The following is a 17591-nucleotide window of genomic DNA, read 5'->3' as shown; positions in this document are numbered from 1 at the left end:
TAAATGCAACAAAGACATTGTCAGTTTGATATATGTAGTAGTTATAGCCACAAAGTAACACGTATGCTCTTTTCCCCTTTTTGTTCTCTAGTGTGGATGAAATCAGCCGAAGTTACAATCGCGAAGACAGGGGAAGTGTTGGTGCAGGAGGGAGCGCCATCTGACGTGCACGTTGTACAGATGTGACGGGCACGCAAAATAAAATACAGTAAAATAAATTGTATGTAACAGATACATACACACACTCACATACTCACAGTCATTGTGTTTTTTTCATTAATGACAGGCAGGGGACTTTATGACCAAAAATAATTAATTTTATCATTGAGTTTAGATTTTGATTTTACTGGTCATTGATGCTGAATGCAATTTACGGAAAGACGCACTCACTCCCAACCTCTGTCCCAAATTTCACATATAAAGGTACAAGGTAGATTTGTCACATTACAACAGGTTGTAATGTGTTTGTAACTCCCTTGTGCTACATAGCAGACAATATACGATAATATAAAAAACAATTATAAAAAAGGTAAAAATATAAAAAACTATATTCAGCGCCGCGGTGCTGAGGATGAGTTTAAAAATTTGATAGCTTGGGGGGAAAAGCTGCTCTGCAGTCAGGTGGTGCGGCAGTATGAACAGGCTGTGGCGCGTATTTTCAACTGGTCACCCTAGTTGACCCCTTACTTACACTTACGTATGTAGAAAAAAACATGCAGTGGAAATGTTAACACCGTAGCATTTAAATTTCACTAGGAACAAAGAGTATGTTGTTTTTGTAGTATTTGTGTTGTTGTTGTGATATCAGTGCATGATCTGTAGTAAGAATTCTTACCTCTGACATCAAAGCAGACTGCTCGAGCGGAGTCTTCACACATGTTATCGAACCAGGTTCCATGTTGAAAAATGGCACAATGTTCTTTACTTTTTTTGTTATCGGGTTCGGATAACTCCCAGTTCCTGAATTTGGCCTCCCCATCTTTGTAGAACATTTTATCTGCCAGTGACCACCTCCAGCTGTTGTCGTCATCAAACAGTCCTATCCAGGCCACCTGAGAGCAACAGTATAACAATTAAAAGCATTTGCTGGCCTTGAAACAACTTAGCTATTTTGTTTTTAAGTAACTACTGTCTAAAAGTGTAACATATGAGCCCAGTCTCATTCCCAGAGCATCAAATACCTGCGCTTTGTTACTTTTTTCAGCGTCTGCAGCCAAAAGGCAAAAAATGTAATACTTCGCTTGCACATACATACATACTGTCATTGTGAGTGAGTCTCTCTCACAATGTATTTGCTTTTCTTTTGGGTTTTTGTAAATAATGATCTCATATTTTTGTTCTATAATGTCAGTCCCCTTCTTAGATTTAGTTAATTGATTAATTTCTCTGTAAATCGCATAAAACTGATAAGAATGTTTAAAAATAACCTTTCACTTAAACATACTTTATCAGTAATTCATATTTCAGTCACAGGAATGAGATATTTTATTTTTGATTTAATACAGTTCTTGTTATTATTGATCGCTCCAAATGACATGAAGACCGCATATCATTAAAAATATATATTTAAAGAGATCAATAAACAAAAAATTCTATACCAAAAATAAATTTTGAACACAAACATTTTTTTGATGAAAATCACATTACAAACATTTATTTTAGTGCAGTACACATTCATGGCATATAACTTTACAAAAGATTTAGTCTAATTTCATTAACATGTGGTGTTAACTGCAAGTATGTTTTTTCTCATTTATTGGGTGTGTCAGAGGTGTTACCCAATCAGCAACCACATTTAAGAGAGGATGTTCAAGGCATCATCCATCCATCCATCTTCATCCGCTTATCTGGGGTCGGGTCGCGGGGGCAGCAGCTCTAGCAGGGGGCCCCAAACTTCTCTTTGCCAAGCCACATTAACCAGCTCTGACTGGGGGATCCCAAGGCGTTCCCTGGATATATCTCCCAGTGTGGAGATATATCTCCACCTAGTCCTGGGTCTTCCCCGAGGCCTCCTCCCAGCTGGACGTGCCTGGAACACCTCCCTAGGGAGGCGTCCAGGAGGCATCCTAACCAGATGCCCAAACCACCTCAACTGGCTCCTTTCAACGCAAAGGAGCAGCGGCTCTACTCTGAGCTCCTCGCGGATGGCTGAGCTTCTCACCCTATCTCTAAGGGAGACACCAGCCACCCGCCTGAGGAAACCCATTTCTGCCGCTTGTACCTGCAATCTCGTTCTTTTGGTCATGACCCAGCCTTCATGACCATAGGTGAGGGTAGGAACGAAAATTGACTTACGGCTCAGCTCTCTTTTCGTCACAATGGTGCGGTAAAGCGAGTGCAATACCGCCCCCGCTGCTCCGATTCTCCAGCCAATCTCCTGCTCCAGTCTCCCCTCACTCGTGAACAAGACCCTGAGGTACTTGAACTCCTTCACTTGGCCTAAGGACTCATTCCCTTCCTGGAGTTGGCACTCCATGGGTTTCCTGCTGAGAACCATGGCCACAGATTTAGAGGTGCTAATCCTCATCCCAACCGCTTTGCACTCTGCTGCGAACCGATCCAGTGAGAGCTGAAGTTCACGGACCGATGATACCATCAGGACCACATCATCCGCAAAAAGCAGTGACCCCAAACCCACTGAACCGCAGCCCCTCCTCGCCACAACTACGCCTCGATATCATACGCCTTCTCCAGATCTACAAAGCACATGTAGACTGGATGGACATACTCCATACTCTGAGAGTAAAGAGCTGGTCAGTTGTTCCACGACCGGGACGAAAACCTCATTGTTCCTCTTCGATCTGAGGTTCGACTATTGGCTGAACCCTCCGTTCCAGCACCCTGGAGTAGACTTTACTTGGGAGGCTGAGAAGGGTGATACCCCTGGAATTGGCACACACTCTCTGGTTCCCCTTTTTGAACAGGGGAACCACCACCCCAGTCTGCCACTCCTTGGGCACTGTACCTGACTTCCACGCAATGTTAAAGAGACATGTCATCCAAGACAGCCCCTCCACACCCTAAGCTTTTAACATTTCTGGGCGGATCTCATCAATACCTGGGGCTTTGCCACTGTGGAGTTGTTTGACTACCTCAGTGACTTCCTCCAGGGAAATTGACAAGAAACCCCCATCAGCCTCCAGCTCTGCCTCCACTAGAGAGGACGTGTCAGTCGGATTTAGGAGTTCTTTAAAGTGTTCCTTCCACCGCCCAATTACCTCCCCAGTTGAGGTCAACAGGGTCCCATCCTTACTGTACACAGCTTGGCACACGGTTCCCCGCTTCCCCCTCCTGAGATGGCGGACAGTTCTCCAGAAACACTTTGGTGCCGACCGAAAGTCCTTCTCCATGTCTTCTCCGAACTTCTCCCACACCCGCTGCTTGGCCCGTCGGTACCTTGCAACTGCCTCCGGAGTCCTCCGAGACAACAAATCCCGGAAGGCCTCCTTCTTCAGTCGGACGGCTTCCCTGACCACTGGTGTCCACCACGGTGTTGATCACGCCTTTCCAGGTATCATTGCCCACATGCGCGTTGAAGTCTCCCAGCAGAACTATGGAGTCCCCTACTGGAGCCCCATACAGAACTCGATTCAGGGTCTCCAAGAAGGCAAAGTACTCTGAACTGCTGTTTGGTGCATAGGCACAAACAACAGTGAGAGTTTCCCCCCCACTACCCGAAGGCATAGGGAGGCGACCCTCTCGTTCACCGGAGTAAACTCCAACGTAGCGGCGCTCAGCCGGGGACTTGTAAGTAGTAGCCTCACACCCTGAGCAACTTCAGAGAAGAATAATGTTCATCCCTATCATTCCGATGGATGGTGGGTCCAAAGGATGGAGAGATGGGTGCCATGTTGCTTCTTTGGGCTATGCCCGGCTGGGCTCTGTGGCAAACCCGGCTACCAGGCGCTTACCGACAAGCCCTCCCTCTGGGCCTGGCTCGAGACGGGGGCCCCGGGTTTCCTCCGGGCAGAGTCTCTCCTCCTCTTCCTTGTTTTGTCATCAGGGGTCTTTGTGGACTATTCTCAGTCTGGCCCCTCACCTGGAACCACTTTGCCTTGGGAGACCGTACCAGGAAAACTAGGCTCCAGACAACAAAGCCTCCAGGTTCACTGGGGCACGCAAATCTCTCCACCACGATAAGGTGATGGTTCCCGGAGAGGTACCGCAAGGCACCACTATTTCTATTTCAATAATTGCTTTGCTACATTTTGTTAGGGCTAAAGTTAGCTTCAAACTTAAAATAACTCTACATTTACTTAATTTCATAAGGGAATCGAACACGGTTCTCCTGTGTGAAAGTCCTGGGTTTGACACAGCCAACACAGCATGGGTCGTAAAGCAGCTTAATAAATCGACCTAAACACCCGTTTCTCTGGTGAGGACGGGCTGCTACACCAATATGTTCACAAAAAAATGCATTTCCTCCTAGGAAATAGAAACACACACACACAAGAGCAATATGTTGCTTCATTTAGTCTTCATTTTAAATTTTCTTTAAGATACAACATGTTTTGCTTCTTTTAGTGACTCCGCTCTTGCTGCAGGGTCAGAATTAACATACTGTCCATGGAGAGCAGTTTTTCTTTACTTGGCATTGGCAATTGCTAAAACAGTTATAAATATTTAATTATTACTTATATTGCATAGTTACAATAGTGAAATTACAAATTACAATTTTTTTCTTCATTTTTCTCAATATTTTGTACAAAGACTAACAAACAATCTGTTGTTTCTGATATATAAGAAAAAGTGTGTCAAATTGCAGAAAAATCTATTCGAAATCATACTAAAAGTACTTTATTTGTAAAAGTCATCAATTGAATGTAAAAGGACTAAAAAAAAGAGTTACAAACCTACGTGCTGTTTCAATGGATCCTTGGCAAATTGGTATACTATTCAACTTCCTGTCTTCTAATGGATTTCAACATAAAATTCCCAAAGTGGTCGTTTGTTGATGCTCGCACCACATGATATTTCGTAAAATGGACTTCATCAGACAAATTTTACTTGTGTATAATTATGGAAATATAAATACAAATGCTTTGCGATTTTGTAGAGAACTACAAAACACTTTGGAAATCATGCCAAATAGGGCAAAACACAATTTTTTTTATAGATTTAAAGTAATTTCAAAGAAGTTTTGTTAACATGAGTCATTGCTGGACGGTCGCACCACATGACATTTTGATAATTCAATTATCAGAAAAATTACAAAAAACAAGTGTTTTGTTATAAGTAAAGTGAGTTATATGGTTATATGATTTACATGGTATGTTTTTAGGCTTTCAACCTTGTTTTTAAATGAAGAAAATCCAGTTGGACAGAAAATGTAGCCGTCACGTCATTGACTCCTTTACAAGTAAACTTTTACCTCACTTTTAACATTTTATTATCGAACTGTTATGCCCTGTGTATTGTCAAAAACACTAATTAATGTCAATGTGATTTTGACATGAACGACAAACAAAGTAGTGAAAAGTGAACTCACATAGCTATAGGTGACCATTTTGCTCAGATTTGCCATTTTGTTGATGGTCTTCACATCCTCAATGTCGCCTATAGTGGCCAGGTCTGTGTATTTTTCTCTGCAGTAGCTCTGTGCTTCAGTCCAGTTCATCGGCTCATAAACAAAATAGTACTGACGTTGAACATGTGACGAGACAGCACACAGCCCTGTAGAGACAGGCTGATTAGATTTTGGGCTAAACATTACTTATAACATATATCTTAAAGGAGACCTATTAAACCGCTTTTCCAGTCCTATATTGTAGTTCTGTGACTCCTGTATGGCAGCTTTGCATGACTCAAAGTTAAAAAATATTTTATTTCCTGATACTGACTCATGTAGGCCTTCATTTCAGCCTCTGTCTGAAACAAGCTGTAGATGCTCCTGTCTCTTTAAGGCCCCCCTCTCAAAGCCCACTGTCTTCTGATTGGCCAAGACCTGAAGCACGTTACCAGGCTGTTGTTGTTGCTGTGCAGTACAGGCAGACTGAGCGTTGCCGTCATAGACAGTATATTACTGGACGAAGCCACCCTGCTGATTTGAATGGAGAGCAGTGAAGCCAGTTTTGGACCAATAAAATACTACTACAGGGCCACTTCTCCGTTTGTCTATTTTTTTTTTTTTAAAGCAGATGTTTTATAGCAACAAAAGACACAACATGTGATCAAGTTTCTGCTAAAATTAGTTATTACTTAGCAGCAAACCAAAGATTAGCCTACAGATCGCTGGCGCTATGATCTTGGATTAGACTGACAGGACAGCTGATTTGGTAGTTGCCTAGCAACATAAAAAAACCCGCAGCGCACTGCTCTTCAACCAAAAAAGGCACCGAACCCGAGCACTTAGGCTCAGCGTATGAATGTGTTTGAATGGTGAACGTGATGTTGTGTAAAAGCGCTTCGAGTGGTCGAAAAGACTAGAAAGGCGCTAGCTATACAAATACGGAGCATTTGCATTTACAAATATATTCCAGTAAGTTTATCTGAAGCTAATATAAGGCTTAAGCAGAGTTAATCACATCAAGTAACTCTTTTTTAGTGCAACATTCCCTCTTTCACTTTCTCTAGTGTTTCCTTGCTGAGCTGCATTCGAGGGACATTAATACAAAGGGCTGATTCTGTACTAAAAACACTGTAACTCTGAAAGATATCCACTTTATTTAATAAACTCAAACACCTTAAGTCTCATATTAGCTCCAGATAAACTTTGGAATATATTATTAAAAATATTATAAATGATTACAGCAATTAAAACTGTTTTAATGTTCACAGGCTATTGAATAATTGTGAACCTTAGGATTTTAAATGCAGGACCTTTACTTCTAACCAAGTATTTTGGCATTAGGATTCTCAGTGATGGTTTGTAAATTGTGCAGACACAAGGATAAAACAATACACTGTGATAAAATAATACATACAGTATATGCATATAAAACATAAAATACTTGCCTGATGCAGCCATGATGAGTAGAACTATGTTCATCTTCATTTACTCTTGATTATTTTGAAGTGCGACTTAATCGTTGTTTAAATGGCTTCCAGCACCTCAGTCTTATTTTACTTCATTCAAATTCATCCCAGGAAACAATTGTTTGCATATTAGTCAAAAAAATAGGCCTTAGTGTTTAGTATCTTAATGTTCTAAGCTATAGGATGAAGTTACTATATAATAAAGAGCGTAAATCTCATCTTACAGTTGTGGGGGGGGGGGGGATAATAAACATAAAATTTGTCAAGCTAAATTTTTGAAGGGGACACAAATAATACAGCCAAATGTGTACTAGTGTAGGAGAGGCCTACGTGTACAGAGAGGAAAACCTTACCACTATTATTAGTGTAACATGGAGACCGTTAATCTTTTCTCTGTCTTTTTATCTGGGCAACAGCACAAAGCAGTAAACCTATGAACTAAAGTCATATTTAAACAAATGACTTTAGTTCATAGGTTTACCATCTATTGGTATCTACTGGGATCCGTGCTTGCCCATTTCTCTGTCGGCTAGTTGTTGGACCCCTCTGGATACTGAGGTATATAGTTAGTTTTCGGGATGTGCAGTGTGCGCGTTGGGCTCGTCACTTGTGCATTGGTGTTGATGATTGCGTGGCATTTGGGCATTTTGGTTGTTTGCTGCGCGGCGGTGGGGTGCTGGATGGGGGGGGCCACTGGTCTATGTTGTGTCCGCGCCGCGGTCGGTCCGGGCGCTGCTCTTCCTCTTTTGCGTTCCGTCGGCATTACGTTGTCAACTGGCATTTGGGTCGGGGTCTTCTGCGTTTGCATCGCAGTGCATCTGGGAGTCTTTGTTTTTTTTTAATTTGATTTATTCTTTTTCTTTCTTCCACCCCTATTGGCTACTGGGGTTCTTGCCTGCCTGTTACAGTCGTGGCGTCTCACTCTCACTAACAACTACATTCTTTAACAGGCTTATGCGCACACACACGTACACACACACACACATACAGACACACACAGACACACACAGACACAAACAAACTTAGGTTGTCCCTGGTAGAACTATTCCTGATGCTTTTCTTTCAGTTACTTATTTAAATTAATTATTATTCCCGCTCTCGTGGCTGTGCTGTGTTGCTTATTTAGTGTGTGTGACTGTTTCTTGTTTTCATTGTTCTCTTAGTTGTCTTACTATGTCAGCTGTTTATTGCTGCTGTTCGGCTGGTTGTCTTTTACTATCATTATTATTTTTATTGTTTGTTTTTGTTTGTGTTTGTTTGTTGTTGTTTTTCTCCTCCCCAAGCCCCCCTCTCTGTTCTATTGCAGGTTTCGTTGCTTTCTGCAATTGGTGTTTCCCACAGCTTTTCCCTGTTGTCCCCACCTTCCATCCCCCTTCTCTTACAGGTGTTGTCCTTTCTCTGCCCCCCTGTCCGACCCGGTGACAAATCAATACATAATTAAATAAATAATAAAACAGACAAAGGAGTATTTTAATACTCTCTAGTTAAAGTAAAATCTGTCTGGCACAATATGGTGTCCAGGTCATTATACTCTATACCAGGCTGCTGGGCAGGACAGGTTTAAAAAAAAAAAAAAAAAGAAAAAAAAAAAAAAATTTTAAAGGTCTATTAAACCAACAGTCTAAAACCCAAACATATTAACTTTATGATCATATATGACAAATAAAAGCATCAAATCCTCACATTTGAAAATCTGTAAAAAGCGAATATTTGGCATTTCTGCTTGGAAAAATTACTAAAAGGATTAATTTATTATCAAAACAGTTGTGACAGTTGCTACAGCTCTATTCTGACTTGGGATGCAACGATTAAAGATTTTGTTGGTACGATTATAGTCAGAGGTATAATCACGGTTTCACGATATCTGTGAGCAAGTTCCCTTTATAAATGACAATCAACTTGAAATGTGGCACATGTGAGGGAGCGCCGTGTCCGACCCTACAAACGCCCATAGTTGCCTATAAATGGTCAGTGAAACGCCCCTCGTTAATATCAACCCGTCCTGACTGCAGGAAGAAAAGGAGGTAAATTCTGACAGAGAAGCCAAAAACACTGACGTTCACTTTTGGTGAAGCTGAAGCTGTTTGTTGGTTAAAAAACACACTTTGGTGCAACGCTTTGAAGCACGGTTAATAGTGAAATCACTGCATCCCTAATTCTGACCCATTAACAGGAGGACTTTGAAAATAGAAATATATTTTCCCTCATGAAAATAAACACAGCAGTTCAACATTAAAGCTCATCTTTTCTCTCCTTTGTCTCCTTCTGGTCCTCGTGGAAGACCTTTCCATCCGACTGCTTCTTCCAGCTCAGTTTGACGTCTTCATTCACCCCCTGGTCCTTCAGCCTCTCTTGGAGCTGAGATACAAAACAATTTACTTTCCTGAAAAATCACTCAGTCTTCACTAAATGCTTCTGATCTGGAAGCTTCGTTCACACTTTTATTGTTATATCTTTTTATCTAGATGTTTTTAATACATGTTTACAATGCAACACAATAACATTGTTCTTAGCAGTTGTAGTTAGAAAGTTGTACCTGCTTCAAGACGTCCTCCATCACAGCAGGGTCATTCAGATCCACAGAGGAGCTTTTCTTCTTCAACCTCACTTTCATCACTTGCTTTGAAGCACGCACGACTTTGAAAAACAAACGTTAACCAAATATAAAGAATAATAACCAGACACTGTTCCAAATTTTAACACTTTTAATAATGAAAGAGGAAAAAAGGTGGCAGCTCCGTCCTTATTAGTTTAATTTAATCTCTTCTATGCTGCAAGAAAACCTTAGCTTAGTTTAGCTTAGCTTAGCAAGGACCTCTACTGCCAGCACAGTAACAACACAAACATATCATCTGCCAGCCTGTCCTCACCAGGAAAACGTCCAAATAGGTTGATTTAACGGCCCATATTTCTGTTTTTTGATAGGCAGAAGTCAGGTGACCTAGAATAAACAGCGGCAAAGTCGATGGAAAGAGGTTGTGGGGTGGATGGATGAGTAAGTAAACTGGTCTGAGACAACAACCATTATTTTGAATCACAATGTATCAATAATGTGTTCTTCATTATAACTGGTACATACTATTACTTACATTAAACAAGATAAACAGACTTAAATGAACACACTTTCTTAATGAACTACGCAGCGCATTGCATGACTGACAGGATGGCTGCGCTTCTCCACCATCAGCCACAGTCGTGCGCACAAGTTTCGACCGAACAGGTTGAGTTCGCGACCTGCGAAAATAAAGTCGGATGTATTGTAGCCTACTGTATTACTCTGTATTGACTGCAGCTTATATGCTTAGTATTATTATTTTTTGTGCATCCTCCAATTAGTACTACAAATGATAATATGCTTGCTACTGTGTGCTGGCGACAAGCAGTGCGTAAAATGGTCTTTGATGGCATTTTTCAGGCGATTGAAACTTAACGGATTGGCAGTGTGAGGAGTTCTACACCCTGTTGCAACATCACAGTCCCCCCCTATATACTTAAAATAGCATTGTATAAATAGTAAAAGAATACAAACAGGGCATTTAAAGTGTGTTTTAAGTTAAGCTTTCACAGCAGTCCAGTTCTGATCCTTCAGTAGTTGTGGAGCTCCAGTAATGTTAAGCAGGCTGCAGAGCTGTTTTAAGCACTTTCAACATTGGATGAACTGATTCTTTTGTCTTTAATACAGATGATGCTGAGTCATTAATAAATTAATCATGACAAAAAGTTTTCCATGAGCCCACTCTGTTATTAAAACATTACAGAGCTTATTTGTTTAACAGCTTATTGGACTGGAACTCATCTTCTACAGCTAGAGAGGCGCAGATTGATCAGCTGGGGACTGAAATAGGCCGTTTATTTTCGCTTAGCAGTGTCAAATATCCAATTTTTCTGTCTGAGGGGAAAAGCAAGGTGAGCAGATTACTGTAGTTTGTGATTAAACACGCAAAGAAATTAAAATGGTGTGCAATTTATTTTCAGCTCCTTCCAGTGAAAATGTTATTTTATAATTAATGTTTCATTATGAAACAATTGAGACCAGTGAGAACAGCCAACATTTATACTGGTGCTGACGGGGATCCTAGTAAAAACTGATTTTTCCAATAAATACTGTAGATCTACCGTTGTGTTGGGTTTTGCGCATTATGGCAGATCAGTTGGCCTGCTGCCGTTTTTATATATATATATATATATATATATATATATATATATATATATATATATATATACAGTATATAGACTGTGTGTGTGTGTGTGTGTGTGTGTGTGTGTGTGTGTGTGTGTGTGTGTGTTAGAGACGTCCTCTATCCCGGAAGAAACCTAACTTTCTATGTAGCCTAGAGAACCTATGAACTTAAGTCATATTTAAACAACTATTGCTGTGTGTTTTTGGCCAGAGAAATAGCAGTAAAACTTCTCTCTGTGTACACGTATCCAAGTACAATTTTGGCTGTATTATTTGTGTCCCCTTCAAAAATTGCTCTTGAGAAATTGTATGTTTATTGCTACTGTGAGGTGAGATTTACGCCCATGTTCATGAGACCGAGGTTCGTGTCCCGTGTGAAAGAAATTCAAAGTTCACATGTTTTAAGTTAAATAACATTTTGTAGATGACTTACGTGATGAATATATATTTAAACGGAACTAAACATAACCAAACTACCACCGTTTCACAGTGTTCATCGTGTGTTAAACATCATGTTGATTTCGGACGTGAACGCCTGTCGCTGCAACGCTCGTGCATGTCGTTTTGGGACACTTTATAATCGACCTACTTTGTCGTTTAGGTCTGCGCTGGATCACTTTAACTTTCCAAACGTTTTCATTATCAACATTATAGATGTTATAATGTATTTTCTACCCACAACATGATATTTATGGATGCTTTTTTCTGCTCATTTGTTGTTATTCTTAACCTAAATCCAATGAGTGATGGCTTACCACTGTAGCAAATGGATGCTCTCTTGAAGTCACAGTTGAAGTCCTCCCATTTCCCAGAGTAGTTAAAGGCTGCTGCCACACAAGCCTCCTTCTTAAAGTTGTTATTAGGTTCCTTTGTTCTCTGGTTCCAGAGTCTGAATGAGGAGTTACTTCCATCCGACCACTTCCAGGAGTCTCTAAAGAGGCCGATCCAGACTTTTCCTCCAGCAGGTACCAGCTCCTTTACCTTCTGGTTCTCTGCCATGTTTCTCACGCTGGCCAGGTCAGTGAAGTGTTCTCTGCAGTAGCTCTGGGCCTCGGTCCAGGTCATGGAGTTGTCAGAGAGGACAAACGTCGCTGTCGGCCCTGAAAATAAACCACAGTGAAGTACCAGAACATACACCCATATTCTAGGACTGAAGATGGCACCGCAGATGGTGGCAGCCTCTGGATTACGCTCCGTACCTACATCACACCTGCATCCTTTGCACTGTGCTCCATCACACTGTGCACATGTATGTGCACCTGTATCACATCCACCTCCGAGACATGTACATAATAATAATAATATTAATAATAATAATCCACTGAGATATATAGAAACAACATCAATAAACTAAAATAAATGTGTTATTATCATCATAATAGACGTTTTTGAGTAATTCTTTGTCCAGATGAATGCACGTGTCCTTCAAATCTACCTTAAACAGATGCAAACATTATATTTAGGTTTTTCTACATATGAATATTTTTCTATTAAGCTCATACAGACCTGTTTCATTTGTCTTAATGAATCCCAGCACAAAGGTTTTGTCCATTTCTCCCTTTTATATTTTTTTACACTATCTCTATATGAATATTAATACCTAAAAAATACTCGGTATTAATTCTGGTGTAAACTGTTTACATATACTTAAATAAATTGCCGCTACTAATCCCACCACCGTCATTCACTTAATGATTTTGTCTTTTCCATTTTTACTTCTAGTCTTATTTAAGTTTTAGCCTATACAGTACTTCCTATTATTTATTTTTTGCTTTTCAGTATTTATATTAAATTAAAATGTCATTCTCGAGGAGCCAACAGGCAAGAACCTCTGTGTCGTTTTGACTCAGATCGAAACCCGTGAGGCTTTTTGATCACTCACAGAGAGGCTGATTTATTTAAGGCTATATGCAGGTACGAGTGCTGACGAGGACCAGAAGAAGGCCTTACATTGGATGCCTGTCCGTTTTCATAATGCGTGCATGCCTGCTTGTCTGTCACAATTGCAATGTATGAAATGACCCTTCAGTTGTCCCAAAGAAGAGGCGGCTTTTAGTTTTTATGCTTGGAGCCGTTGGAACAGTCCGTCTGAGGAAGTGTAGATATCTTTAACTATAAACTTCCTCCATAGCTTGGCTAATGATTTAAATATTTAAACACGATCATTTATTTTATTGAATCTTTTTTAAAATTTAATTCATGTGTAATAAGTTATTTAAAAAAAAAAAAATCAATTTTACAGTTTTTTCATATATATTTTCTTTTTTCTTTTTAATCACCTTTATATTATTTCTATTTCTCGCTTTGCTCTAAAATAGTTTTACTGTTTACATTTGTGCTGTCTTACTATCACCTGTAAAGCATTTTGAAATTGCACTAACTTGCATGAAAGTGCTACAACACTTGACTGACTGACGCTACACAGGCCTGAATAATGAAAGAAAAGAAGTTTTGTTTTAGTTTATTCTGACCTCTGACATCAATGCAGACTGCCTTCAAAGGGTTTGTACATTTGTAGTCATTCCATCGCCCAGTATCATACATCTGTGCACAGAGTTCTCCACTGTCTTGGTTGTTGGGCTCTTTTGGGGCCCATTGTCTGAACTCCGTCTCCCCGTCCTTGTAGAAACGTCTGTCTGACAGTGACCACCTCCAGCTGTGCAGATCATCGTACAGCCCAATCCAGGCTCTCTGAAAGATATTATTCACTTGTGTTACTTTAGCCTCTCTAGTAATAAAAAGCTTGGTACTTCCAGCTAAATCATGCTTCCACTTGAATGCATCAATAATAATAATTATATTACATACACGTAGATAAAAATTCTCTGACCAGGTGTATTATGCGTTTATGTACTGTACATTTAAAGTGTCTGAAATAAAAGAGAGCTACATGTGAACTCACATGGCTGTATTCTTTGTACTTCATTTTGCTCAGATCTGCCATTTCGTTCAGAGTCTCCACATCCTCCATGTCGTCTACAGTGGCCAGGTCGGTGTATTTTTCTCTGCAGTAGCTCCGCGCTTCAGTCATGTTCTTCAGCTCATAAACAAAATGGTACTGACGTTGAACATGTGATGAGACGGCGCACAGACCTGTGGAGACGCACATGCACATAAAACACATCTCGTCTCTGTAGCAGGTCTTTGTTTTGGCAGTAAAAGCACTTCCTGTATGGATTTTATGAAAATAATGAAACACAAAAACATATGAAAAACATGTTTTTTGAATTTAGCTCGACTGTGAGTCAATTAAGAGAAAGTTAAAGTTCTCACAATGCTGTCACAAGGAAACCACAACACATAATATAAAAAAGTGGGAATTTAATAACTAATTAAATATAAATATAAAACACTTACCTGATGCAGCGATGATGCTCAGAAGAACTTTTTCCATCCTTGTCTGTTCCCTGTTTCCCTCTTTTAGTCTGACTGTAAATATGCAGCTGGTGAAATGACTCGTTACGTTATATATTAACCTCCTAACAGTCATTTTGACTTCATGCAAAGTCATTATCAATTGCTCTGCAGTATGTCTGGGTCTCTGTAAATAATATTATGAAGAGAACAGTGTAGACCGGCTCTATGTGAAAAGGGTAATGAGATAACTTCGGTTATGAACCGGGCGCTGCATAAATAGATAAACTTGAATACTGTCTGCTGATGGCCATTAGATGAAGATTACTCTTTTTCATATTTAGGCTGATGGTTCAAACATGGTGGGGGTTCATTACTGACCACAGCCACATTAAAAGCCAATAAGAAAATCTGTGACGAATGATCATTATTCTGTATATTTAACCAGTCACAAGGCTGGACAGAGAGCGCAGAGACCACACAGGAGATGCAACCACCAATGTGTTGCACCCACCTGGGTGATGCACGGCAGCCTTTTAGCGCCAGAACGCTGACCACACATCAGCTTGAGGCAGAGAGGGAGGGAAACATTGAGCCAGTTACTGTGAGGGATGATTAGATGGCCAGATGGAGAAAGCCAGGTTGGGAAGTTTGGACCCTCTACTCTTTGCGACAAATGTCACGGGGTCTTTAATGACGACAATGAGTCAGAACCTCGTTTAACGTCTCATCCGAGGGATGAACTTTACTTACCTACATCAATTCTTACTGTATTTCTCTTTTCTGCTACTTTATACTCCTATTCCACAACATGTCAGAGGCACAAATATTACTTTTAACTCCATTACATTATTTGATAACTTTAGTTATTTTGCAGATGCTGATTAATAACACAAAATATTATCAACTAATAAATGATGATGTAATATTACAGGTTAAGATAAGGCTTTATTGATCCAGGGGTGAAATTCACTGCTAGCCAATAAAGTAATTAAAATCAGCTCCACCTTCACCAGCAGCAACATTAAAGTCATGAAAACACTGAAGCACCTGAAATGGGCCATTCTGCATAATGAGTACTTTTACTTTTAGTACTTGAAGTACACATATTGCTGCTGATACTTTTATTGTAACATTTTGAATGCAGAACTGAGAATTTGTACTGTATGTTGTGGTATTGCTTCTTATAAATAAATAGTACTCCTTCCACCTCTGCCCATTTCTTTGGTTTATAACCAAATACCTGCTAAACTAAATGGCGTTCCCGTCAGCCTCAGCTTTGTGTTTTGTTCTATGTAGCAAATGTTAGCTTGTGCTAAACATCAGCATGGTAGCACAGTGACATTATTCATTTCAAAGCATCACTTTGCCTAAACACAGTCTCACAGAGCTGCTAGCACGGCGGTAGACTAAATTTGGTTATCCTACTGAGCACGGGGTCACCTCCTCTTACGCTGCCCAAACAAATCTCCCACCAAACAAACAGAAAGGCACAAAGGCGTGCGGCTTTAACAGCTACGTAGGTTTTACACAGACATCAGTACTCAGTCGTTCTGTTTGTATGAAGTTTTCTTTACTTTGTCTGTTAAACAGCCATCAAACAGCTGCTGGATCAAAATGTGTGTCTCCAAATTTGGTGCAAATCTTTACACCTGATGCGCAGGTTAACTTTAACTATTCTATAACAATATAATAATAATATTATATGATATCCATGTAATTGTTTGGAATGAAGCAGCCAAGTCAGTCCAAACTTTATTTCCCCGACAGAATCTAAGTAAAGTTTTAAATTTTGCTGCATACGGGTTGTAAAAAGTATCTTCTCACATTACTTGCCATTATGGCATCACTCACTGCAGGCATGGAAACGCATCCATTAACAAAACACCTCCTCAACTACAATCATTAAAGTAGAAAAAATAATATTGCATAAGGTGTGTCACATGGGCAGAGAGTTGGCTACTACAGAGCCAACCACACTAAGACATCTCCACACCTGCAACATCAATCGAGCGACGCCAAAACCACATCTACCTTTAGATGTTAAGCTAAACAGCCTTGTTGTTTCAATTCTGCGTACTTTTTAGAAAACAATGTCAAAAATCTGACTCAGCAGTTTGTCATATTTATAGGGAGGGAAGTGAAAACTTGGAAGAAGAAGAAACTGTGTCAATAGTTTTGTTAAAGTTTCTGATTTTAAAGTTTTTGTGTCCTTTTTTAAATCAGTAGCTTATTTTGTTTTCTCTTTGTTTGGACAATGTACATTTCTTTCTTCTATATTTAAATTGCAATGCACTGTTTTTTTTTTGTTGTGCAAATAAACCTTAAACTGTTTTTGGACAGAATATGTGATTGATACAAAGAATTTTATGCCTTTATTCGATTACTGTAATTAGTTTTATCTAGGTAAACAAAGATGTTGAGTTTTTGTATAATAATATTTTGACTATAGCTACATTTCATATTCATAAGTGTCGATTTTTTTTAAAGCTGCCCCAAGTTTTTACTGTCGTGGAAACTGAATCTTGCTGGTGAGGCATCCAGCATATAATTAGAGTAATAACAAACCGTTGCCTTTGAAGAATTTATTAATAAAAGAGAACAAACAGAGAAGTATTAAAGCACAAATACAGCTGGTCCAGAGACCTCAGGCATCTGGCCCCCCGAGCAAAGGGATGCATCATCATTTACACAGTCTAGCTTTCTATGTGTTGGGGAACAGAGATCCTCTCTCAGCCTTGAATGAACTTTCAAGGTTGAGAGAGAAACAGCAAGTAAGGAAAACACCAAAACAATCTCACGGCTCTGACCTGAACCCTACATGTGTGGACAGACTAATATAATGAGTATAATGATAAAGACAAAGTTAATAATGAGAGAAAAGGTAAAGGATGAAAAACAATATATATGTATAACATAAACAGGAATGATAATAAAAGAACATGCATAAAAGTTTAATTTAAATGAATAAGAAACAATAGTTCCTTAAGACACTTGAGTTACTTAAAGTGTATTTTTTAATTAAATCCCCTTAATTTATTTATTTAATGTTAGCTAAAGTTGCCTGTTTGTTATTTGAAGA

At 39.7% G+C, this 17591-nt stretch overlaps 2 protein-coding genes across 3 annotated transcripts in view; both read right to left on the bottom strand.

Annotated features, from left to right (window-relative positions):
- The window catches only part of LOC123974653 (macrophage mannose receptor 1-like), a 31855-nt gene extending 17564 nt beyond the window's left edge, over positions 1-14291 (bottom strand). Inside the window, exons 1-5 of the mRNA XM_046055491.1 lie at positions 14058-14291; positions 13627-13846; positions 11911-12255; positions 9512-9612; positions 9247-9333 (exon numbers count right to left, since the gene is read on the bottom strand). Coding sequence (XP_045911447.1) covers positions 9247-9333; positions 9512-9612; positions 11911-12255; positions 13627-13846; positions 14058-14279 — 975 coding nt within the window. The 5' untranslated portion in view covers positions 14280-14291. The remainder of the gene's footprint in view (positions 1-9246; positions 9334-9511; positions 9613-11910; positions 12256-13626; positions 13847-14057) is intronic.
- LOC123974652 (protein NDRG3-like) overlaps positions 1-17591 on the bottom strand; it is a 165252-nt gene that overhangs the window by 75454 nt on the left and 72207 nt on the right. The gene's annotated exons all lie outside the window — the stretch shown is intronic.

The sequence above is a fragment of the Micropterus dolomieu genome, linkage group LG08 (assembly GCF_021292245.1).
Source record: "Micropterus dolomieu isolate WLL.071019.BEF.003 ecotype Adirondacks linkage group LG08, ASM2129224v1, whole genome shotgun sequence".
In the NCBI taxonomy this organism is placed as follows: domain Eukaryota; kingdom Metazoa; phylum Chordata; class Actinopteri; order Centrarchiformes; family Centrarchidae; genus Micropterus; species Micropterus dolomieu.
The sequence above is the reverse complement of the archived record's forward strand: the minus strand, read 5'-3'. Positions and strand labels throughout refer to the sequence as shown.